This window comes from Otolemur garnettii, unplaced genomic scaffold (genome assembly GCF_000181295.1).
Source record: "Otolemur garnettii isolate 467f Iridium unplaced genomic scaffold, OtoGar3 scaffold00004, whole genome shotgun sequence".
NCBI lineage: Eukaryota > Metazoa > Chordata > Mammalia > Primates > Galagidae > Otolemur > Otolemur garnettii.
Window position 1 is genome coordinate 11,574,459 of NW_003852399.1, and position 26,500 is coordinate 11,600,958.

General features: G+C 44.0%; 1 protein-coding gene across 1 annotated transcript in view; it reads left to right on the forward strand.

The window, feature by feature from the left end:
* The window catches only part of EXT1 (exostosin glycosyltransferase 1), a 286,208-nt gene that overhangs the window by 224,093 nt on the left and 35,615 nt on the right, over positions 1-26,500 (forward strand). Inside the window, exons 2-3 of the mRNA XM_012810320.1 lie at positions 24,643-24,736; positions 26,283-26,390. Coding sequence (XP_012665774.1) covers positions 24,643-24,736; positions 26,283-26,390 — 202 coding nt within the window. The remainder of the gene's footprint in view (positions 1-24,642; positions 24,737-26,282; positions 26,391-26,500) is intronic.

Sequence of the window (26,500 nt, forward strand, 5' to 3'; positions counted from 1 at the left end):
TGACTCCTGCCTCTGCTCCCCAAGAGCCCCGTCACCTACGACAGCCACTGGACTTCTCTATGCCTCAGTTATTAGCACTTATCCTTGAGATAAAGTCTCTGCTTAATTAATGTTAAAGTTTATAATTTAATCTTTACCATGCTCTCCTTATTTTAATGGTTTGGTGTTTTGTTCATTTGGGATTTCTGTAAGGGAGGGAAACATCCGTGTCATGATAAGCTACAACAGCCTCTTCCTTTCCTAATATGAGGGCCCTCTCTCCTCCCTCCCACCCGAGGGCAAATTAAAGCAATGTATAACTCAGTGTAAACATGTGTCAGCCCAAAGCGTTTCTAGACACTCAGTGTGTGCAGACACCTGGTTATTTATACGATTTATACGATTAGTGCCGTCATCTCTAGATAGGATGAGTATCTAATATAAACAAGCGTTGCCTGAGTCTTGGCACTCAAATAAATAATCTTATCTAAAACTGCATTTGTCTGTAGGATGAGGTAGATAGGGAACAATGGGTGCGACATTACCAGCCCTCTCAGTCCCCAGAAGGATGAAGGGAATAGAAAGAGACAAAAAGAAGTCATTTCGAAGTAAATCCACTGGATATTTTTCTTGATCTGTAATACCAAGGCCTAGATACACTAAGGCAGCGGTTCTCAACCTGTGGGTGGCGACCCCTTTGTAACAATAAAAATACATTCTGCATTTCAGATACTTACATTATGATTCATAACAGTAGCAAAATTACAGTTATGAAGTAGCAACGAAAATAATTTTATGGTTGGGGGTCACCACAACATGGGGAACTGTATTAAAGGGTCGTGGCATGAGGAAGGTTGAGAACCACTGCATTAAAGGGAAGATGACTAGATGGGCTTCTCTGATTAAACAGGTGCTCCTCAGACCTGATGTGCGTGAGAGTGGTTCAGTTTGAGCCTCCTGGCCTCCGTGTAAAGTCCAGTAAATAGGAAGTGAAATTATAAGGGATTCCAACAGAATCAACAAATGTTTGCACAGGTGGCCAGCTCATCTCACATATCCTTTCTGCCCCTGAGATGTTCCTTTGGGCTTTTGTCATGCTGTTTTACCTTTTTCTTATTTTTATTTTTTTGCAGTTTTTGGTCGGGGCCAGGTTTAAACCCTCCACCTCCAGTATATGGGTCCGGCACCCTATTCCTTTGAGCCACAGGTGCCGCCCAAGGTGTTTCACTTTTTTTTTTCTGGGGTAAATACTAGAATTATGAACTCCATACAACAAATTCACCTTCTACTTTTTTGGGAAGTCTGTGTGTCTTTGGAGAAGAGGAAGGAAAATTAAAAACTAGAGCGCCCTAAAGAAAGCTCACAAGGCCCAGCGCCCCTGCCCTGTCCTGTGTACGTAACTCATCGGGTAACGTCAAGGATGCTTGTAGTTTAGGGAGAAAGCGAAGTGTGTAAGCCTGGTCCTTGGTCTGGGAAAGAGTTCATTCAGTCTTTTAAAAATTATTTTTTCTTATTTTTTTGTGCTTTTGTTGGTGGCTAGAAACATGAACCTTAAGGATTTTTTTTTTTTAATACCTTTTTGCCGGAACCCATTTCTCAGCACGGCTCCTCTCCCTCTTGAGAGGCTGCAGTAGGTATGGAATTATCTTGTGAATATGTCAATGTGGTAAATTTCTATGCAACTTGTTGCCAGCGGAACGGCTGCAATAAATTGTAGCGGGCGACAGGTTAACTGGCAGCAGAAACCTTTTCTGCAACATGTAAAACAACTTCATCTTTTGGAAAATTGGATCCAGGTAGGAGAGGCTGGCAGTGATTTATGCTGGCTGGGCCTGGGGCTCCTTAGATGCGCATATGAAATCCTCTGGGCTCTACAGGGCTGCATGAGGAACTGCAGCGGCTCTGCCCCTTCAGCCTTCCTCCTGAGCCTGAGTGACTGACATGGCTAAAGTGTCCACGCCGAGGAAGGAGCCAGGATCCGCAGCCATCTGGCGCTGGGGAGAGTAAGCACAGGGTGAGCATCTGCTTGAAACTTTGTGGAGATATCTAGCGCGCTGGTTTACTGTCCTTTGGGGAGACTGTGTCCAGAACCCAGGCTTATGAGGAAGCTGGCGCCTGGCGAGGTTGCCGGTACACAATTGTACTTGATTATCAGGACATGGGATAAGTCTGTCTACTCTTACGCTTGATGCCAAATTGTAGATTTCTTATTTGGGCCCCATCAGTCCTATCTGCCACCAAAAACAAAACACAAAAGTACAAAATAAAAAATGAAAAAAGAGGCAGGCGCGGTGGCTCATGCCTGTAATCCGAGCACTCTGGGAGGCAAGGCAGGTGGATGGCCTGAGCTCAGGCATTCGAGACCAGCCTGCAAAAAAGTGAGACCTAAACTCTACTACAAACAGGAAAAGTAGCCGGGCATTGTGACAGATACCTGTAGTCCCAGCTACTCCTGAGGCTGACACAAGGGGATCACTTGAGACCAAAAGCTTGAGGTCACTGTGAGCTGTGATGCTATAGCATTCTACCTAGGGTGACACAATAAGACATTGTCTTTAAAAAAAAAAAAGGAGAAAAAAATAGCCTAGCCACAGTATAGTTTACTTTAAAATAAAATATAGTTATACAGACTAATATTGAAATAAAATGACGCTTCTGAGAATGTAGAAGTTAGGAGCATGCACTTTGGACTCAGACCACTGGGGTTCTGATGTGGGCCCTGCTGGACAGTGGCCGTGTGTCTGGAATAGGTGGAGCAGGTCACTTAACATCTTGGTCCCTTTGTTTCCTCCTCTGGGAAAGGGGGGTGAGAGTAATAGTACTTACCCTTTAGGCTATTTTGAGAAGTAAATGAAGCTTTTCTATATAAAGAATTGACTGAAAATAGCTCCCAGAAAATTAAGTACCATGTAATTTTGTGTCTGTTTTATTTTTTGTTGGAGTTTGCTTCAAAGCCAGGGACACTCACTACCCAGTCAGACAAATGCCTTTGGCCGTGTCACTCACCTCCCTTCCTCTGCCACCACCTTTACCGCCCCCATCCAGACCGGCTTTGTTTTCTGTTATTTCTCCAGTGTGTCAGGACTGCTCTGGCCTGGGGCTGTCTGCACACATGGTTCCCACTTGCCAAATTGTTCTTCCCACATCGTCCTCTCAGTGAGCTGGCGTCTGTCCAGCCCTGTTTCAATGTCACTTATTCAGAGAGGACTTCCCTGACCACTGATCATCACTTGGACGCCGGCTCGCACCCATAACAATTCTGATGCCGGCCTGCTATTTCTATAGCTCCCACCCACCCGTGGCTCACGCTCACAGGTCTTTGGTGTCACTGTGCCACCACAGATGGCGTGCTCCGTGGAGTGTGCCCCTTCCTGCCTGATTCCACTTTGGAGATTCCAGCAGTGCCAGAAGGGAGCAGCCACTGAATGACTGACCGGTGTACTTTTACAGAGTAGATCCAGAGTGGTGAGGGTGGTACCGTTCTCCCCTCTGAGCTCGTCGACCCTGGTCCTTGCTAATCTCAGAGTATCCACCCCCCTTTTTAGACTACATCGTAATAGGAATGAATGAGAAGTCAGGGCAATAATCACTTGCCTCTTCTAAAGATGAGATGCCTGCTCAGCCTCTGTATTTGGTATCTCCTTAACTCTTCGGTGTGGTAGAAGCAGCAACACCTGTTCTCTTTCTCCCGGGCCAGTTCAGCGAGAGCATTTGCCATGTGGATGTGCCCCATCTACTGGTTGAATCGGGTGGCTGCATTCATAATGGATTGTAATGCCCGGTGCAATTAACGCTGTCCGTTCAGATTCTTTAAGAGCAGCTGAGACCGTGCTAGAGTTCGTATTATATACTTTATTATCCTGCTGGCAGCAAAATGAACCATGAAGCATGATTCGCTTACAGAGCACACAGTTGGGCATCCTCCTGTTTAAAGTTTCATCGGTGTTACACAAATTCTATTGTGTGAACTTTGCAAGTTTGACGCTAGCTACAGAGTTTCACACTAGGGTCCAGGGGTTAAAATCTATACTTTAACATCAGTATTCACTGTGTCGTAGTCTCCCGTGCACTGTATGTAATCTGTAGCATTAGCACATACCTTCTCTGCAAGATCTCTTTGGGAGTTGTGGGGATCAAGCCATTTTCTGGTCTGCCCTTAGGGATCAAGAGTTTTTAAGATAAAAACTTCAGGGAGCAAGTGGAATGCTCTTATTCTCCTTTCACACATATACATCCAAAAACCGGGCTTGAAACTGCTTATAAGTCTTACTAAGTACGCTGAAAAGATGGAATTTATTGGTCTGCCTGGAGAAACATATCTGAAAATGACAAACTAGTCCCTTTGTTGATACATGTTTTACATCTTAGCTTCCATGTCTGAAGACATCGGACAAATTACAGACCCACTTGTGAGCAGACTTTACAAAGGAAGGCTGGCAGGGCCATGGGCTAAGTGGATCTCACTTCTGGCAGTATGCTGTGCTTTTGCTGGTGTGCTAGGGGTGTTGGTGTCTGTGGTGACATTGTCAGGGCTGGAAGGTGTGTTTCCATGAGGACACAGCGAAGGAAATGCAGTTCAGGAGGGTACAGGGAGGCGAGGCTCTTTGGAAAGAAGCTCAAGACGTGCTGTGTCAAGTTTGGGTAATTTTGTAGCCACATTGAATGTCTCCTGTGAACGTCAAAGCTTTAGTCCTTATTGGTGAGACAGCTGCTTCCCATGTGAATTTCTCCCTCTGAGAGGAGGTGTTCCTGACTCCAGCCACCTTCACCAGGGGTTACTACTAGCTCAGGTGCCTACAGGGGTGGAGCCAGTAACGTAATGCATTAGTCCAGCCAACTCAGCTTCTGCAAGCTTGCCGCAAGGGAGTGCAGGTCAGGCGCTGCCAGATCTTATTTTTCATGAAACATCTGAAATGCGGATTTTGATGTGAAATCTCATGATTTGAAAACGTTGGCAATTAACTTAAGGACATGTGTAGATTCGGTGTGAGCAAATCTGTAAGCAGTGTACTCCCTGTGATTCTCCAATTTGCTGCCAGTCTCTGGCAATGATTCATCTGTGTCATATGTACCCTTCCTTTCTTTACAAATGACACAACTGAATCACCGATTTCTGATGTTGAAAACATGTTAAATATTAATATGTATATGTGTGTAATCAAAATACATGCTCAGTAAAACCAAAACACATTCAAAGTAACAAAACAGTCACATCTCAGAGGAATAAGGTGACTGGATATCTTTTATTTATCTTCTGATTTTTGCCCATGATAGTTCGAACAATCCTGAAACAATGTATGTATCTAAACCCTAAACAGGAATTCAGGTGGCTATTTTAGATATTTTAACTTATACTAGTTTAAAGAATTCACCTAGTATGTCCAACCAAAAGAATCTCCTTTATATCCCACTTTTCAGTTTTCTATATCCGCAGTGGTGAGATACTACCTCACTTTGGTATAGTCAGCTTGAGTTCGTTCACTGTAAATTATTGTTTTTTCTTTTAGAAAAAGTATTAAAGTTGCTTGCTAACTCAGTCTTTCTCATCATTATTCCACAGTCTGCTCAGTCTCTCAAAGTGGAGGCACAAAACTCAGTGGTTAGGTTTTATGCCTCTATGTTTGATCACTGAGATAGAACATACCTCAGAGATACTGCAGGTCCGGTTTCAGATCACTGAAATAAAATCAGTGTCTCAATAAAGCAAGTCATATGAGTCGTTTTGGTTTTTCAGTGCATGCAGAAGTTATAATTACACTGTGCTGTAGTTAGTGTGCAGTAGTATTACGTCTAAAAAAAATGTACATACCTAAATTTAAAAATACTTTATTGCTAAAAAAGGCTAACAATTATCCAAGCCTTCAGGGAGCGGTAATCTGTTTGCTGGTGGAGGGTCTTGTTTGAATGTTGAAGGCTACTGACTGATCAGGGTAAGGGTGGCTGTGGCAATCTCATTTTACAATAAGACAGCAATGAAGTTTGGCACCTCGGTGGACTTTTCCTTTGATGAATGATTTCTTTGTAGCACATAATGCTGTTTGATAGCATTTTACCTCCAGTAGAACTTCTTTCGGAATTGAAGTCAGTTTTCTCAAACACTATTTTATCAGCTGAGTTTATGGCATATTCCAACCTACGCTGCCATTTCAGCAATGTTCACAGCAGCTTTACCAGGAGTGGATTCCATCTCTCTAGAAACCACGTTCTTTGCTCATCCATAAGAAGCAAGTCCTCATTCGTTCAAGTTTGATCTTGAGATTGCAGCAATTCAGTCGCGTCTTCAGGCTCAGGTTCTAATTCTAGTCCTCTTGCTATTTCTACCACATTTGCAGTTCCTTCCTACACTAAAGTCTTGAACCCCTCAAGGTCATCTATGAGGGCTAGAATCAGTTGCTGCCAAAATCCTGTTCATGTTTATATTTTGACCTTCTCCCATGAATCACAAATGTTCTTAATGGCATCTAGAATGGGGAATCCTTTCCAAAAAGTTTTTAAATTTGCACAAATCCATCAGAAGAATCTCTATCTGTGCCAGCTATAGCCTTAAAAATGTATTTCTTACATAAAAAGATTTGAAATTACTTCCTGATCTACGGGTTTCAGAGTGGATACTGTGTTACCAGACATGAAAACAACAGTAATCTCCTCGTGCATCTCCCTCAGAGCTCTCCGGGGATTAGATGCATTGTCCATGGGCGGTAGTACTTTGAAATGAATCTTTCTGACCAGAAGATCTCAACAGTGGGCTTAAAATATTTAGTAAACCATGCTGTAAACAAATGTGCTGTCATCTAGGCTTTGTTGTTACATTTATAGAGCACATTTAGCATCATTCTTAAGGGCTCTAGCATTTTTGGAATGGTAAATGAGTATCGGCTTCAACTTACAGTCACCAGCTGCATTAACTTCTAATAAAAGAGCCAGCCTGTCCTCTGAAGCTTTGAAGCCAGGCATTGACTTTTCTCTAGCTAGGAAAGTGCTACATGGCATCTTCTTCCAATATCAGCCTGTTTTGTTTACGTTAAAAATTTGTTATGAAACTGAGGCAAGAGAATCGTTTAACCCGAGTTTGTGGTGTCTGTGAGCTGTGATAGTACAGCACTCTACAGAAAGCAACATAGTGAGAAAAAAAAATTATGTTTAGTGCAGCCACCTTCATCAGTGATCTTAGCCAGATTCTTCTGGATCATTTGCTGCAGCTTCTAAGTCACCTTGCACTATTATGGTATGGAGATGGCTTCTCTTTTTAAACTCCAGGAACCAACCTCTGCTAGCGTCTAAATCTTCCTCTGCCCCTTCCTCACCTCTGTCAGCTTTTACATCATTGAAGAGGGTGAAGGCCTTTCCCTGGATGCTTTGGAATGGTGTGGCCAGTTTGATCTCCTTTCTAGACCATTAAAACTTTCTCCTTCGCAGCAGATAAGGCTATTTCGCTTTCTTATCATTAACGTGTGCGTTTTTCATTTCCATCAAGAACCTTTCCTTTGCGTTCACCACTTGGCTAACTGTGTGGTGCAAGAGACCCAGCTTTTAAAAATGGCTCTCCCGACTTGCACTGTGCCTTCCCCACTAAGCTTCATCATTTCTAGCTTTTGATTTAAAGTGTAAGATGTGCGGCACTTCCTTTCACTTGAACACTTCAAGGCCATCATCAGGTTATTAACTGGCCTAATTTCATTGCTGTTGTGTCTCAGGGAATAAGAAGTCTGGGGAAGGGGAGAGAGACTTGGGGAGGGGGAAGTCAACTAGTCGGTGGAGCAGTCAGAACACACACATTTATTAAGTTTGTGGTGCCCTAAAATTATGTTGTAGTAACATAAGAGGTCGCTGATCACAAATCTCCATAACAGATATAACAATAATGAAAAAGTTTGAAATATCGTGAGTATCATCTAAGTGTGACCCAGAGGTCCCAGGTAGGCTCGTGCTGTTGGGAAAATGGCTCTGAGAGACGTGCTTGATCCCGGGTTGCCATGAAACTTCAATTTGGAAACTATATTGAGTAACGTGAAGTTGTGCCCGTATTGATGACTGAAGGCTCTGACAGTGGCAAGTGAACTGAACGAACCTGACACTTAGTTATTCTAGGTTCAGGGTGATTTCGGACAACTGTACATGTGAGAATAGAGGGGAGAAAGACACACACACACACACACACACACAATGAATGCATCATCTTATCCAGAAGGAAACAATCAAAAACCTAAAACTATGTTCTTTTAATATCAGCATATGTGTAAGTTCCCTGTTTTTTAGTGTAGTGGTTCATTATTTGAATTACTCATTGGAACGGACCCCAAAATCTTTTGCTCCATGCTTTGAAAGGTTTCATTTCTACCTATTTCTCCTTATCACGTCCCAACTGCTAGTACAGAACACCAGTCTAGCAGGAACTCAGACTTCAGGTTCAGGTGGATCATGTTCAGATTCTAGTTGTCCTTCACTGGATTATATAAATTGGGGCACATTTTCACAGCTCTGTCAGCCATGATGTAGAGCTGTAAAATGGGATCATAGTTTTAACTTCAGAGATGGCGCCACTTAAAGTGTAATACTGTAGGTAAAGCACCGAGCCCCGTGCTAACTGAGTGTGCTTTCAGTTGTCACCGCTGTTTCATTGTCATCATCATTATGATTGCTACATGCTAAGGCATCGCTATATAAACATGTTTTATATTACTTACTACAAGCCTGTCTTTGAATGCTTACCAGCAGCCTTCTAATACTAGGTAGGGCTTTGACTTAAAGAATGGAAAATGTCTCTCTCTCTATTTTTCTCTCTAATTTTTTCTTCTAGTGTTTTATAACAGATTAGAAGCCATACAGATACAGGTGGCAGTGGCTTAGCCTGGTCTGGCCTCACAGTATGATCTTTCTTTTGCTCCGTCAGAAGTTCTCGGGTAGGTCCTCTAATCCCTAAATTAGTCCAGGAGGCAGACAGATGAAAACTGCGTCTTTGTTGAGTGAAGCCTAGGTGTGGCTTTTCTTTTGTTCCCAGCTCCAACCCAAACTAATGCCTTAATAACTGAAATTTCCCTCGTCCACCTCTCTCACCTTAAGTTATTAGCGTCAGCAGGAAGGGCTCGCCCCTGGAGCAGAAAGATGCCTTCCCAGTGGTTCTTCTGGCCTGTGGGACCTGGGACCAGGCCCCATGGCAGGCAGTACTTGAAGAAGGTCGGAGGCCAGACCTCCTGGGCACTCCTGCTCTGAGCAGTTTCTTCCCCAGGGCACGTCCCCTGGGCAGGCCATCCCAGCAGAGGCTCATGCTACTTCATTGTAAGGCTGCCTCTTTCTGCAATTAAGTCATTTCAGTATTTTCGATCATAGTTTTCCTTCACCCGAGAGATGCTCAATGTTAGGACAAAGTGCAGGCATTCAAGCTGCTCGGAGCATTTAGGGAGTTAGGGAATTTGGCTTTTAATTACTGTGAAAATATGATTATTTAGGGACTCGGCACCATCTCTGCAGAGCCTGGATAATTTTGTGGTAACAGGAAAAGAGCCTTATAAATAAGTGCTAAAATGGGTGAGTTGGCAGGTCCCAGGAGAGAGAACAGGTAAAACGAACTGAACCGTGTTAAGTGTTTTTCATTAACTCTCATCAAGTGGTTAAGATTTGTTGCTGCCACAGCTTTCCGATCTGTAACGTGGGCCACTGTCCGCTACCTTGTAGCCATGGCTTAGCAGGTGTGTGGAATCTGGAACGTTCCAACGCACTCAGTTTGATGACGGTGTTTATCCATGCAGACATCCCGTCTTTAATCACACTCATTTTTCCAGGTAGCAGGAGGTTTCCACCTTTGTTTTGCAGAGTGTCTTATGAATTTAGTCCTCATCATAGCGAGAAGTTTTGACTTGTTGAGATGACTAGTGGTATGGTATGTGTATTTTGCTTACTTTCAATTTCTTCTTGGCTTTTGCATCTATTGTCAAAACTGCAGAAAACGCTTTATCCCCAGCCCCAGTCCTGCTGAATATTTAGCCTTCAGGTCTGAGCATAATCCCCACCCCTTAACTAGGTCAAATTCCTCTCCAGTGCACTCTCACAGAAACATCAGTCTCTCTCCTTGGAATACTACCACAGCTGTTGATTTTATTATGTGATTAATTATTATTATTATTATTTTGCAGTTTTTGGCTGGGGCTGGGTTTGGACCTGCCACCTCTGGCATATGGGGCCGGCGCCTACTCCTTGAGCCACAGGCGCCACCCTATATGATTAATTATTTACTGTCTTAAAACAAGCCATGGAATTCCATAATTCCATAAGGGAAAGGAACGTGATTTTTTGTATTTTGCCCACTACTGTATCCTGACACTTGAATGCCTGGCAGTTGGTAGGGGTACAGTGAGCATTACTGCTGGCTGGCTGGATATACAGAGCGCCATTGTCTCCTATACCATTTGTTTTATGGTTCTTCCCTGCTCTGTCTGTAAGGCCTTGAGGACCTGCACCCATAGCAGGGAATCCACACAAGCTTCTTAGGGAACTACAGGCGTGTTGTGCGTCTTGGCACCAAAGCCTTATGGCTAGTTAGGGAAGTAAAATATAAATTCTTAGGCTGAGGCCTGCAGGTTTCTGTGTCCCATTGATGGTCCTGGGTGGGATAAAATAAAGCAAATAAACAGGCATTTGTTTCTCACCTGCTTTGTCTGTTCCCCAGGACCTGAAAGTAATACCTTAGATGGGGCCAAGCCCTGGAAGGATATCATCTCTAATCCCGAGCTGCACAAAAGCTCTTGGCCCAGTGTCAGGCATATCTTTGGCTAGAAGATACAAATTAGTCCGGGAGATGTCATAGTGTTCTCATGGTGTCCCTCAAGACAGAATGAACATCACTAGCCAATGGGACATCTCCCAAATGCATTAGGGACCCTACTTGGGGTCCTGCAGTCAGAATGCCTCCCCTCAAGCCCTACCAGCCTGCTTATTAAGTGAGTTTAGACAAATTGAGTGTAATCCTCAATTTCTTCTATAAAATGGGAGACAGAATACCACCCACTTCACAGATTTGTTGGAAAATGAAATGGCCAGATGGACATAAGGTGCTTTGCAGAGAGTTGGGCATTAATAAGTTCTCAATAAATGTGAGCTGCAATCATGACCACCATTTTTTTTCTCGCAGTAGTTTCCATGGCAACCCCAGGCCAGTCCCTATGCATACTCTGCCATCCTGCCCTTTCAGGCTATACTGGAGCCCACATGGCTTTGCCCAAATTTTTACTCTCAGGACCCAAACACAGTGTCCAACAATGGTACCAATTATGCTGCATCTTGCCTTACATTGTAATACCCAGACCGTAAAAGCTAGTTTGAGCTGCTGGGAAGTCCATGCCATCCTATGATTGGGGCGTGTGCGCTGTCTGTGCGTAGGCATTGAATAAATTAAATAATGCTGGCAGTGTGTCTGCGTGCCCAGCCAGAGTGCCCTGCTTTCTGACATCATTTAGGCACATTTAATCTAGTGAAACATGTTATGATTTCAACAGCTTTTGAATAAAAGTTAGAAAAAAAAAATCTGAAATGTGCACTATGCAGTTATTGAAGGCAGCTTAGGCCCTGCTGTGGAACCTGGAGTCCGCTGAAGAAATAGCCACTCCTTACAAATTGAAACCTCACTTTTTTTTGGCTTTTTAAAAATTCTTCCTTTTATTTTTAGATTTGGGGTGAGAATGGGACTCCACAATCTCTTTTCAAGCTATCTCTTCCTTTTCTCTGCTCACTCAGAACCACCCTTGTGTCTGGGTCCCGCCCCTGGTGGTATCTTGGGCATTTGTGTGACCTCTCTCTGCTGCTTTTTTTCATCTGGATATTTGGACTGGATGATCTTTGTGCCTTCCAGCTGTTAACATTTTTTTTTTTTTTGATTTTATGATTTCCCTCCCTTGTTATTACAGAAAACAGGAGTGTTGTGCCGTAAGCCTAAGATAGGAAAGTATTCGTTGATCAAGGTGAAAAATCTCCACTTCCCTGTCCCAGGATCTTCCGTTTGGCTATTTTTGGTGCTCAGAGTGCTTTGGCTTTTATTGCTGTTTTCTTTTTTTCTTCTTCTGTAGGACCATTGGCTGTGTGGTCATTTGATTTGGGTAGAAAATACTGTGTCTCAACACTCACCAGTGCCCTTCCCCTCAACCTGTTTTGGAAGCCTGCAGGCCTGGTCCTGAGGCTACCAGAGTCACCAGTAATGAACCAAATGGCCTGAAATGCTCCAATGCCAGCTCCAATGGTTGCCTCTTGGCACTTGGCAGGAAAATCCTTTTCATGTTAGTTTCAAGGTTGTCAGATATCATTATCCCCAAGTATTAAAAATTTCAAAGAAAGGAGGCAGTGTGTTTGATTTATAGAATAATTATCTAGCTTTAGCTCTAACTTGGCTTTGGCAATGGTTTTGCAAGCACTCGAAAATTAAATCCATTTTTTATGGCACTACAAGGTATTATCTCACAGCAAATGATAATTAAACACCTGTGAAATCAATTAGCCCTTTAAGCAGGGGAAAAAAAGTTTTCCAATTATGTTTTCGCACCTCCAAAACTTTTATAATTCCAGAACCAACACTTGCAGAGAGGGATGTGGTTGATTGGTCTCGTTGCTGGGTTAACTTTCCGTAAAGATCATCCTTAAAGTTTGCTTAGTCTTAATCCCAGGGAAGGCAGCTTGTGGTACCGGCACCCTTCCAAAGAAGATGCACTCGCCTTTGGAGCTGACTCTCAGCAGCTATCTACCTGACACACAGCTACACTGTCAGCCACTCTACAAAGGATGTTAACTCACGTTATGTTTTGATGCCAAGTTTTACTTGACAGTTTATTTAAAAGCCAAGATACCTTAATGGAAGCCAAGCAACAAGATGGTCTGTATGACAGAATTGCTCTCTCTTTAAGGACCCCCTAGCCAAGAATTCTGAGCCATCTTCATTACAAATTCATACCCTGCAAACAGGCTGATTGGTTAACAGCTGAAACCTAATGCAGGGGAAAACTGGAACTCGTGGCTGGCCATTCAGACCCACAGTATCATGTGTATTTAATCATTGGCTTTGGTAACAAATTAGCTATTCCAGATGCTTCATTTTGAAAATGATCTGTACTTCTAAAGCAGTGGATGGATTTTGGGCATAGGCCACAACAATTTGGGACTCAAAGAAGAGAAAAAAGAAGCATAAGCAATGTCAGGCCTTTGACATCGTCTACATCGTGTCCAAAAACTGTTCCAAGAGAATTCTTTCCTCATCCTTCCTAATATTTATAATTGCTTTGGTTTGTATAATGCTGTCATGTACACAGTCTTGTTAGATCCTCCTAGACCTCGTTAAATAGGGAAAACGGCTGTGAGTGTCCCATTTTATAAATGAGCATGGATCCAGAATCAAAGTGATTTCCTTGAAATCAAACAGTTAAGGGCAAAGTCAAGATCAGAAAGTGTATTGTCTGGATATTAGTTGGTATAGGTTTTATCATATCACTTTACATAAACATCTCTAAAGACGTTCTTTAAAGACTTTTTTTTCTATAGTCATATTTAATAGGCTTTAGCTTTTATAACAGATGGCATTTGGAGAAGTTGATGAATCTTAACATTAACTAGAGAAAGAAGGCTAGCACTGCATGAAGCATAGATGAAAGAGAATTTCTCTACATCCTTTAGAAATTTGTCATAAGAATTATCCTCGTGAACATCACCAGCGGTTTGGACGCTTTATGGCCTTGTAAGCATTATAACCCCCTGAGAAATGGAGTGAGGGAGAGCGAAGGTTGAGGGATTTGACATTTGCCTAACAAATATTTCTTAAAGATTACTGTGGTCCAGGCACAGTACAGGGGCTGGTGGACTGGTATTCCACAGTGAATGGAAACAGGTAAGCCTCTACTCTCATGAAATATAAAATATATATATATTTGAGGAGGAAGACAAGTAACCTAGTAAAACTAATGCACATCTGAAATTAGACATCAGTAAATCCTAGGACAGATGGAACTCAGTGGAACTCAACAGGGCAATGAGAAGTTCCTTTCTGGAACACAGCTAGGGGGGCCTCCTGAGAAGGGCTATTTAAACACTGTTAAGCATCTTAAGGTGTATCCTGGGGTAGACTGTTCCAGGTGGAGGGCCCAGCAAGTGCAAGAGATGGAAGTTGGAGAAACCAAGAGCAGGACATGGTAGCCATTGATGGTGAGTGAGGAAGGGGAAGAGGCCAGTTCCTATGGGGCCTGGTTGGCCAGGGCAAGGGGTATGAATAGGATTCCCAGTGCTGGGAGGAACCATTGGAGGGTTTTTAGCCTGGGAGTGACATTTAAAAGGTGTCCTTGGCTGCTGTATGGAAAATGAATTTCAGGGAGATATCATTGAACCATTCTGTTTTTAAACTACAGTAGCAAGAGCCGGTGTGCTCCTTGTTGCTCTTCCCTCTGAGAATGAAGGCAGCGTGTAGGCAAAAGGCATAGGAGACTCTGGTTCCCCTGGAACTGCACACACATGAGTGAAGGGCTTTTCCCCAGTGCTCAGGGTGCTGAGCCATGCCATCCTCATTTGTCCAGTGAGTAAATATCAGGGTACGAAGACATCCTTAGGCCACTTGGTCCACCTCTCACCAATCTAATGCTTAACTTCTCTCTGTGCCATGGCCTGTTCCCAGAATGAGGCACCGGGGAGTTGATTATCTCCTTAGCTAGTCAAGGGGGCTGTGGGGAACTTGACCAGCTGAAGTGACCAGCTGTCTACCCCAAAGCAGGCACTGTGGTGCTTCTGCTAGAGGAAGTGGCAGGATCTAGACTTGTGGGCCTTCCCAACCCCTGCAGCTCTGACTCTTGTGTGCAGGTCATCTGGTAAATCAACAGTATGGCATCACACATTCCACTGTAACACAAATCTTTATGTCCCGCGATCTAGGCATTTATACATCCACACACACACACACACACACCCCAGCCAGTGGGGATGACTAAACTGTCCATAGACAAACACCTTCCTGCAGCTTTCCTATTTATGGTGCCGAGTGCCCTAGAAGGTCTTCAGTTTGCATCATCTCAGCCTATGCAGAGTTCTGAGGTCTTGTTTTTGTGTTCTGTGCAAAAGGCTCAGGAGTAAGGTGACCCTAACTGTCAAAGTCACCAGCTAGAGCTCAGAAGTGCCGACAGTGGGTGAGGCAATGGGAAGGCGAGGCCCATGGGCCCAGCCACCACTCCATGAACTGTAATTGGATTCTCAAAGTACTTTATAATCACTTAAGCGCAAGGACCAGACAAAAGGCTTAGGCAGGGACGAGAATGCAGGACAGCAGACAGTCTCTGCATAGTGCCTGCCCTGGGGATGAGGACAGTAGGAGTTACAAACATCCTCCTAATCCGAGGGCTGAGCAAGGCTGGCCTTCCTAGAAAGGCTGTCCTGGATCAAGGAGAGATGTGGTCAGAACACCCTGTGGAGCACAGTTTGCTTCTGGCAGGGGGCGGAGGAGGAGTCCTTTGGTCCAAGGTGGTGTTTGTCATCACAGGAGGTTGTACAGCTTTTATTCCTTCAGCTCCAATGTGGAGGAAGGCCAGGAAGAGGTTCACGTTGAATAGCGCTGTGCATGCTTTCAACTTGATTCGCAAATAATGCGATTTATCAGGGCTGTTGAAACACAAATTTTTTGTCCTCATCAGTGTGCAGAGAGAGGGTGAAATTTTAATAAGCTGCAGCAGGACTGTAGAAATAAAGACAGAGAAAGGTTAGAAAATGCACAAAAGGAAGACAAAAAGAGAAAGAAAGTAAAAGACTCTTTTCCATTCTCTAAGTCATTTGGGTTCAGCCTCAAGTTAAGAGTGTAGATCAGCCTTGGAAGGCCTGGCTGCATCCAGAGCAGATTTGTGGTGATTAGCTGGAGTAGAGACAGGTGTGACGAAGGGCTTGCATCTTTGCCTCCTCCTTGCTTCCACAGCCGTGTCCCATCACAGTGAAGCTGGTAGGCGCTGAGCACTTTTCATCCATGTAGCAAGTCTTTTTTCAGTGGATCCTGCAGTCCAGGTCCTTGGGTTGGTGCTGGGTCAACAGTAAGTAGGACCAAATTCCTGCCTCTTGGAGTCCAGGGAAAGGAAAATAAGAAAATGGGCAACTTAATACAGAGCAAGCAATGGAGAGTCAGCACCAGGGATTAGGGAGGCTTCTCCCAGACAGCAGGAGTGGAAGTTAAGCAGAGACGGAAAGAGGGATGTGTTGGGGAGACATGCCCCTCCCCCACTGCCTCCAGGATTTGGCTCCTTGTAGGGGAAGAGCTGCCATCCGAGGACAGACGTTCCGCCCTGCCTGCCCCATGCTGCCCGCCCTGAGCTGGGCTTCCCGGGCTTTGGTCCACACTTCCTGGCCCCATTCCACTTGGCCAGTCCCTGTGGCTCAGAGCCCGGTGAAAGGTTAATGGTGAGTTAATGACCTCAGGCTCCCCCATCACTGTCAGGCCTGCACGTGCCTCTTTGGACCCATTTATCCATCCAAGGTCATTGTGGCTGTTGGGTCTCCTATTATGTCCTTTCTCTTCCCCCTCGTACCCAGGTAGCTCTTTATTTAGCATTTTCAGAAAGGCTTTATTTCTAACCAGAGAATGTAGGCCCATGTGTCTCGGAATTGCATTGATCTCAGAATAGTTTTGAAAGTTGCTATAGCTGAGCACAAACTGCTGCAAAGCCTTCCCTCTGTGACAAAGCTTCCTGATATTAATGTCATGGGCACAAAGCGTTGCTGGTTAGCACCTTGGCTGGCACCGTTACTCTTTCTTTCTAGGCAGCTCTGAGAGACCACAGCACCTCGTGGATCCTGCCCTCCTCACGTAATAAACCCCACAAAACTTTGGCCACCTGCTTCATCATCTGTTACATGAGGCCAGTAGCTCCTGTTTTCCATGGTGGTCGCAAAGATACAGTGCCGATTGCATGGTCCAGTGGCCACCCATGGGAAGCAATAAGCGGGGTGTTATTATGATCTTTTGCATTAATGCTATCATATGTTTTACTTGCCTTTGTATTAGCTACTGAGCAGGATCTGAGGTCTTCTACCCTTTTAGAAGTACAGGGTGCACCTGACATGTGTATTCATTCATATACACCTGTTCTAAATTTAAAGCTTAGCACTGTCTGCAGACTTTATGGGTAAGGATGAGTGAGTGGGGGGGTTTAGAGTTAATCTAGACCACCAGTGCATTCAGACAGGATGTTCGATTCCAATGACCTTTCTGACTCTCTCTTCTTTCCTGGAAAGGCAGTGTGACCATCCCACCTCACGTGTGCTTACGAGGCTTCCACGCAATGACGTGTGTTAGAGTAATTGCCTCTCATAGGGGGCCTCCCATCCAAAGCTCCACAAGTGTGACCCTCCTCCCTGTTGGTATGGATTTTAAATGAACATAAAAAGGAGACTGTCTTCTGTGGAATGCCAAGAAGTGTGAATGGGCAAATATAAACGCCTGTCCCTGATTGCAGGTGGGCATCGCTCTCTGTGTGGACAGCGTTGGATCAGCAGCCTCTTACCAAGGAGCAGCCCAAAGAAATAAATTCCTAATCCTTGGCATGACTGGGTGCCTGGTGGTTCCAGCAGAGGGTAATGCTCAAGGCAAAGAAATGCCTATGCAAAGCACTGCACCCCCTCCAAGCCCTGAGTGCCTTCCTGCTGTGGGGTGCTGAGTGTCCCTGAGGCTCAGCCATCTGGTCAGCTGTGCCCAGCACCACACGTTTGTTTAGTCTTTTGCATTTACCTGAGCTTGCAGGCAGCTCATTCATGTGCACAGAGGCTGTGTCAGCAGGTGTCATGAGCCAATGACATCGGCAAGTCCAGTGAATTTTCAAAGACCCCAGGTGTGCCTCCTTTTCCATGTTGTCTATTTTTCAAATAAAAGAGAAAACTAGCCATTTTTGAACCCACTTTCCAGCCAAAGGGTGGCTCCCGCTTCTCAGTTCAAAACTATGTTTTGGGCTGACGTCAGATTAGGTGCTATACACATTAGAGTTTTCTCAAAAGTAATTGAAATTTTAAGTGTTAAATCTGTGAAGACCAAGGAATGGTCTAGGGCAACTTGGTTAGTAAATGACCTAGCAGCTTCCTACCCTGGACTCCTATTAATGAGCTGGGTGAGGTTTTAAGTAGGAGAGCAAGGACCCTTCTCAATGGGAACTGTTTGTTTTCAGTGCTTGAAACTAAGCAGACCGCTTAAGACTCGGCCTCATGAGAAATGTCTAAATCACTGTGTGCTGTGTGGGCAGCATGATGTAGTGGGAAGAAAATGTCCTCTAGAAGCAGAAGGCGCAGAATTGGAAGGCTGATGCTCCTGGTCCTAGCTGTGACCTGTGTTGGCAGAGTTTCTGGGTTCTCTGCATTTAGCTGCAGCCTTAGGAAGCTGAGTTGTAGAAAGTCCTGAGGATACTGCTGGTAACATTTCATTCTTCTGTGTGAGCCCTTCGCTGACTCCCGATGACCCACACAGGATTGTGTTGTGGCTGCAGGGATAGGACACGGAGCCTTCCCAGCGGGACCGCACCTGGGCAGCAGCTTTTACCCCCCCCCCCCCAGCCCTGCTATTGCCAGCCTCCTTCCCTCGAAGTCTGGGTGGTTTCTCTCAACGTGGGCTCTTTGTTCCTGCTGGGCTGTCTCTACCCTCAGAAATGCCCATCACCTGTTCTTACCCCCACCAGGCTGTTTGTTGTGGCCCCTTTAGTTCTGAGCTCAGAGTCTCCCTCCTGTAGGAGCCCTCTCTGCGGTTCAGTGCCAGCTGTGGCCCTGGCTTCTCTTCTCTGTATATCCCCTCCTCCCCTTCACGTCTCCATCCTAGCACTTCCCTCATCGAATATAATAAGAATCATGGATAACACATGTCTTTTCCCTCTGGACAGAGCACCCTCCATAGTGCCCAGCACGTAGTAGGTCTTCAACTAATGTTTACTGAACGAACGAATGAAAGCAGCTCAGAGGAGGTGCTGAAAGGATGTGAATTTTATTTCTCTCGTCCCAGTGCACTTTATGGAACGGCAGCAGTCATAAGTTGTTCTCATTTCCTTTCTTTCCTGGAGGGATGTGATTGAAACTTGGGTGTAAGCAAAGATTAATTATACTTAGGAGGATGAGGACTGGAGGGGATGGATCAGCTGTAGAAGTTAACTTATAAATAAATGCTTGAGACAAACTGTAACAACACCGCGTGGAGAGTAGACGTGTGTGCCTCCAGAGATGAGGGACTAGATCCTTCCCTTCTTCCCCGTCCTCTTTGGTTAGCAAAAAGCAGGCTCGTGTGGCAGACAGGGAGATGGTGGGAACCACAGGAGGACCTGCGAGCCCAGTGCACCGGCCACATCCTTGTCTATGTCGCTTTGGACAATAAGGCAAAATCCTTTCAATCAGAAGCTGCTGTTCCCTTGTGACTCACGGCTTCTGTTTTCATTTTACTTCAGGGTCTGTTCCACATTTGTCTTTGGCTCTGTCTTTGGGAATCTAGCTTTTTTTTGTTGTTGTTACCAGCTTTTTTTTTTAATGTTTATACTCTTCTCATCCTGTAATTTGCCGTGATAACCTGCAACTGCGTCGTGCTTCGCCCTTTATACAGCCTGGACATGATTTCATTGGATCTTCATAACTCTGAGGCTCAGAGAAGTTAAAGGATGTGCATGGGGTCAGGCAGGAAGTGGTGGATTCAGAACCCGAATTCCTCAGCTCAGATCTCCTACCTCCTACCTTTAAGTTGGCTGTTTTCCATCATACCCTGTTGCCTTCTTTCAGCTGCAGTGGTAAATGTCACCACTTACGGATTACTTAGAATGTGTCCGTGTTTTAGCCAAGACTGTTATCATTTCGTCCTCACGGTAGAGGTATGATCCCTCCCGGTGTTGCCAACCAGGAGACGAAGATGAAACACACGAGGTAACTTTCCCAAGATCACTCAGCTTCTAAGTAGCTATGCTGGAACTTGAACCCAGGTTTAGCTGCCTGTAAAGCTGCTTTGTCACTAAGCTTTTAATTACTAAGCTCTTAACTACCACGCCAGTGGTTCTCAAAATTTAGGGCGCATCATAATTACCTGGAGGGCTTGTTAAAACACAGACTTCTGGGCTCTTCCCCCAGAGTTTCTGATTCAGCAGGTTTGGAGGAGGCTGAGAATTTGCATTTCTACCAAGTTCCCAGGCAATGCAGATGATGCTACCCGCTGAGAGAATACACTTTGAGAACCCCTGCACAATGCCACCCTGGCCTCCCGTCCCCATGGGAGACTGGAATTGCGCTAGCAAAAATATGTTTCATGTGGAGGGGAAAGAGGTCATTTATGCATTATTGTAAAAGCCCATTTTAAATGGATGCATTCCATGCATTCTTCAATACAACTTGAAGGAGAAAATGGATATGGCCACAGAGATGTACTGGGTCATGTCATTTTTCTTTGCAGTCATTTATGAAAACTCTTGGTTACCTCTCTGATGGGGAACGTAATACCCATCTGAAATGGATAACAAAGCCCTTCATTAATTAGAGCCGAAAAGTCTCTGAGATTAGTTGTCTCCCTCCTCAGCTTACCTTCTTGCTTAGGATATCATGTGTTGATCTTTTGTTTTTAAGGAGCATATGATTATGATTCACATTTCTAAACATAAGCCGTAGGGGAGAATTAGTCCATCTAAAAAGATTGTTCCTATCATTTGGCCTACCGAGTCTCCCTTTCTCCCGTACCTGCAACCAATGGTAACCACCAGCCACCACACTCCACCCTTGTCATCACATTATTTCATGAGTGTCATGTAAGTGACATCGTGCACTATGTACCCTTTAGAGACTGGCTTTTTCACTAGGCACCATTCCCTTGAAGTTGTGTACATCAATAGTTTTTTCCCTTTGATTGCTGAGAAGTATTGTCCACTATGGATGTACCATAATTTGTCGAATCATTCATGCAATGAAGGACGTTTGGGTGGTTTCCAGTTCACAGCTATTACAGGTAAAATTGCTGTGAACATTTGTGGACAAGTTTCTGTGCACAAACATCAGTTTCCATTTCTGTGGGATAAATGCCCGAGAGTATAATTGCTGGGTCATGTGCTAAAGTCTGTTTTTAGTTTAAAAAAGAACTAGCAAACTGTGTTCCAAAATCACTGTACCATTTTACCATTGTTCTGGCAATCTATAAAGAGTTCTAATTTCCCTACATCTTCATCAGCGCTTGTTCTTATCTGTTCTTTTGATTGTAGCCGTCCCGGTGGGTGTAGAGTGGTATCTCCTTGTTTTGATTTGCATTTCCCTAATGACAAATGATGTTGGGTATCTTTTCATGTGCTTATTATATATTTTCTTTGGAAAAATGTATATTGAAATCCTTAACCCCTTTTTAAGTTGAATTATTTGTCTTTCGATTGCCAAGTCAGAAGTGTTGTGTACGCATTCCAGATGAAAGTCCGTTATCAGATATATGATTTGCAGATGCATTCTCAGTTTTTATGGGTCACCTTTTTCAACTGCTTTATTTAGACTCTTAGTTTATGGAGACTTGGGAGATTTTCTTGAACAAACGTTTCTCTATTTGTCATTATGTCCTTGGGAATATTTCCAGAGACTTTAAATAAATGTTTTTTATAATTTTTCACTAGTTAAGTTGTTTTGCTGGGGAGGGAATCAATAGAGTTCATTATGTTTCATGTGGTAGGTTTTCCAAAATTTCTTGTAATACAGAACCCTCCCCCCAAGTCATCAGCATTTTCTAGTTGTCAGGTGTTTTTTGGGGAGATCTAGCAACCCAAGAAGACCTTCTCTGGACTATATCTGTAGGAGTTGGGCAGTGTCTCAAACAGTATCTTTAAAGAATGACCAAATAAATGAACGTGTGTAAGCATCTAGAAGGAGATAGTTGTAGAGAATAAGAAAGCACCATAATGGCAGCATGGGAGAGCTCCAACCACATGGCCAGACCAGAGCCATTATCTGTACTGCTGTGGACATCCTTACTCCTTCACTTAGAACAGACTAATCAATCACAAGCTCACTGTCCAATGAACCCCAAAGAAAGGCTAGTTCATGGGCTGAGTATGCTTAGAAATGTGTGTGGAAATCATTGGTCTGAGTTATACATGTATAAGTTCTGTGTGTGTCTATATGAATACACGTATGTTAGATAGTCATTGTAAAAATACAAGCAGATGTACATATTATATATAATAATATGTATTTATTTATTTTTGTAAGACAGAGTCTCACTATGTCACCCTAGGTAGAGTGCTGTGATGTCACAGCTCATAGCAACATCCAACTCTTGGGCTTAAGTGATTCTCTTGCCTCAACCTCCCAAGTAGCTGGGACTACAGGCGCTTGCCATAATGCCCGGCTTTTTTGTTTGTTTGTTTTTTTGGTAGAGATGGGTTCTCACTCTGGCTGTGGCTCAGGATGGTCTCGAACCTCTGAGCTCAGGGCCATCTACACGCCTCAGCCTCCCAGAGTGCTAGGATTGCAGGCATGAGCCACTACACCCGGCCAAAATATATTTATATGTACATATACATATAATGGGCATAGAAACCCTCACAGCAGTGGAATATTCTCAAAGGATATTTTTCTTTCTTACCTAAAAATAACATAAAGAATAATGGAAAGTTAAAACCGGATCTTTAGTCATCTAACCCAACTGGGCCATTTTGCAGGTGAGGAAACCGAGGCCCAGAAAGCGCGTGTGTTTTGTTCATAGTTTCATCTACTGGGTTGCGAGCTCCTGCAAGGGTGCCCTCGCCACAGTTCATATGACCTATTGTGAATGCCAGCTTCCCTCACATCAGCTTGATTTGCTATCTCAGCAGATAATCCTTCTGTACAACCGTTTAAAAGTCAGTACCCTGTTAGAACTGTCATTTGAATTTTTCCTGTAAGTTTTCTGCCCTTCCTTTCCCTCTAACCATACCCTAAGGTAAATTCTGCAGCTGGCAACTTTGAAACTTGTTACAATCCAGAACTTTAATAGGGTTTTACATTTTTAGTAGCCTAATGATGAGGATGTAGGACCTTCTGTGCTGGTCCCCCAGGGCTTTCTATTCTGAGCATTTATTAAACCTTGCTGTAGTCCGAAGGATAGTCGACCTTTCTGTATTAAAAAAATTCAATTTAAACTTTATGCATATATTTGTGTGTGTATGGGGGGGGGTGAACACACACATTTTCCTCTTTTCTGTTTATTAGGTAGAAATCCAGACATTATCAACGTTTGAACTTCAAGATACTTGTCAATTATTTTTCTGTGTTAGGTGAAGAAAAAGAATTTCTTTGCCATCATAATTTAGGTTTTTTGTTAATTTAGCTAAATGTGAGCCTTCTTAAAAATCTTTATGACTTTGAAGTCTATTTTGCAATTTAATTAATGCAGCAAGGTTTTTTTTTTTTTAAAATTTCATTCTCAATGGAGATAATCTTAATCCATTCACGGTGACCTTTTCTTGTGCAAATTAGTTGTACACGCTTGTTTAAGCAAATGGTCCTTTGCATGATGTCTCTTCTTAATGACGGGTTTATAATTGAAAATTGGCTTATTCCCATATGCCTAGTTTATATGAGAATGTAAAAATAGATGTGGACTTTAAAAATATAAATGTATATATCTCAAAAAGAAGAAGGAAGAACCCAGTGCCTGCAGGCTATGATTAAATTAGACTATTAGAGTCAGAGAATGCTGGTGACATATGCTACTGTCAAAGTCACACCTGTCTGCTCAGCATTGGAAGCTCTTGAAAAATGAGAGTGATTTCATCTTGGCTCTAAGAAACAGGCCTTCACAGGACACGAGCCATCTCTACTTCCCCAAGTTTTCTTAAACTGACAATGTACGTGAAACTGCTTAGGAATGTGTTTGTGGTAATCACTCTAAAAGTGACAGTCCTCAAGCAAATGAAATGCTTTTTATCTTTCCTAAACTTCACTGGCATAAAGAAACAGGTGACCCTTGTTATGTTTTGTATTTTTTCAAAATGCAAAAACAGCGTAATACCATTAGATGGTAGTTGAGTAAAAGAGACAGTCATCTCTTCCATGGCCCAGTCTCCCACACCCGGTCCTATTTAGCACTTCATTTTCTTTTCTCTTGTCGTTTCTCTTTCACCATTTCCTAGGCTAGCACCCTTCTCCCTCACCTCCTGTTTCTCCTGTAAGCCACGCGAGCCCTTCTGGTTCAGGAATATTTATTAGGATGTTGTTGATTAAATGCAGGAACTCCATCTTCACGGAGAAAACAAATGCTGTTTTGTGCTTGTGATAGAGATTTCCTGAGTAGTCTTTAACATGACAGCATGGATTTGAAGGGGTAGGAAGAAGAGCAGTTTTAATTTTGCTGAATTTCATGCTGAGGCAGAGATTTATTGGTCTTTTTTTAGTCTATGGGGGCAACATATTTCATCAGGACACAAACATCTGATTTTGGAAGCAAAGGCTGGACGAGCCAAATTGTTACCGAGACCGAGGCTTTTTAGGTACCATTTGCGGAAGAGACACTAATTGCTTTGTCCAACATGATGGTTTGCATTTTTTATTCCTGTGAAAAACCCCTTCTCCCAAATGTGAAAGTTAGGGCTGCCCACCTGTGCTTTCCCAAGTCGCTCTGGGTACCTTTGCACACATGTACCCCCCCCAACTGGCCAGCCACACCTGCGTTCCTAATGGGGCTTTGTTTGCTGATTGCACCTTCTCTCTTTCCAGGTATGATTATCGGGAAATGCTGCACAATGCCACTTTCTGTCTGGTTCCGCGTGGTCGCAGGCTTGGGTCCTTCAGATTCCTGGAGGCTTTGCAGGTAAGAGACTCTGAAACTTCCCCAGAATAGGCCTGAGGATTGAAGTCAGACCGGGTAGGTTTAACCTTATCACCTCTCCTGGGAAAGCTCAGAGAAAAGGTATGATTTCCCTAGATGATCTGACATTTTTCCCAAGAAAATCTGAAACACGTAGGAAAAGTAGGGAATTGGGGGAGGATTTATTCATTATCTTTGGACATAATAAAATGAAACCATTTAACCACTAGGAAAGGTGGATACTTCTGGGTCATGCTTGCAAACTGAAGGCATCTGATTGCCAGTTTGGGCAACCCAGCGGAGCTCCTCAAAGGGGCCCTGCCCTTCTCCTGGGAGCCGGTCTCAGAGCAATGGAAATAGTTTATTGTCGGTGCTCTTCAAAAGCAAGATTGTCTGTCCTGTTCCCATCTTGGCCATCATTCAGTTCCTTTAATTTCTGAAAGTGGTTCCCAGTAGGGTGATGCTGTGCTGAGGCTCTGAGTTCAGAGGTCCTGGCTCCAGGTCTGGAGCCTTCGTGGGAGTCTCGTGGCTCATCAGCCTCCCTCTGCAGAAATGCTGAGACTGTCATCTGCATTTCCCACCTGGAAGCAGCATCCAGCCTGCTTCCGCTGCAAAGAGAAAGCAGGTGCCCAGCGTGTCTGGGGACCCCCATTCCTTGGCCCTTGCTGCCATGCTCTTTCCTCCTCTGAGCTCCGCACTGTGCCTGAGTCTGTGTGTCTGTCTCATGCCTCTTAACGTCCGTCCTTGCCGGTCTAACTGCAGATCACTGTCAGGTCGTAGGCAGAAGAGCTTCCTTCTCTGACAGTCTTTTCTACTCCTCTCTGTGTGTTCTGCAAAGCGTGCCATCACTAATTTTCTTGTAGACCCCTGGGATGGTGCATGGAGCAAATTGTTCTCTGGCTTGGATTATGACTTATTTTGAACCCCCATTTTGTCATCAACCTAGTGTTTCTTGGCTATTTGATCCCAATGCAGACAGTAAATTGGTATGATTGTGGTTTGGATCACTTCTCACTGAAGAGAACGGGTTCTGATTAGGTATTTACAGAGCAAGGGAAGGGTGAACACCTTGTAGTACCAGTTAAGTCCGCAAAATGCTGGGCTCTCTTCTGCTCCTTGTTGCTCATGACATTGGGATAAACTACTTTAGGAGTAGACTCGGGGCAGTTACATTGACAAAACCGTTTATATTCAAGGCTGGTTTTATGCTCGGATTTTATTAGTGCAAGCTTTGGTTACATCCATAAAACTTCTCCAACGAGGCCAGTCATCTCCACAAAACTAAGGTCAGCCAGACTATGTCCTAGAAAAGAAGTGGGGTTTTAGCCTTCTGGGGCAACACTTGCAAATATTAAAATCTAGTCTGCATGTGTACAACCTTCAGGCGACTCGATAACTCCTAACAACTTACTTTCCTCCTGGCCTAAGCAGTCTAGGATCCCTGCAGTGTAGGAAATGCCAGTAATTGAATGTGCACTGATTTCACCCGGGTTGGAGCCATTCCTGCTGTTGCTGTCCTCACACTCACGAAGTCTCCCTTTTTGCACAGGCTGCCTGCGTCCCTGTGATGCTCAGCAATGGATGGGAGTTGCCATTCTCTGAAGTGATTAATTGGAACCAAGCTGCCGTCATAGGCGATGAGAGATTATTATTACAGGTAAGGAAGGGGCTGTGGCCTTCAGCCGATCGGCAGATTACCGCTGCCCCCATCTGAATGTTCAGGGAAGATGAATCCAAAAGGTCAGCTCTATAAAAGAAATTTTATCA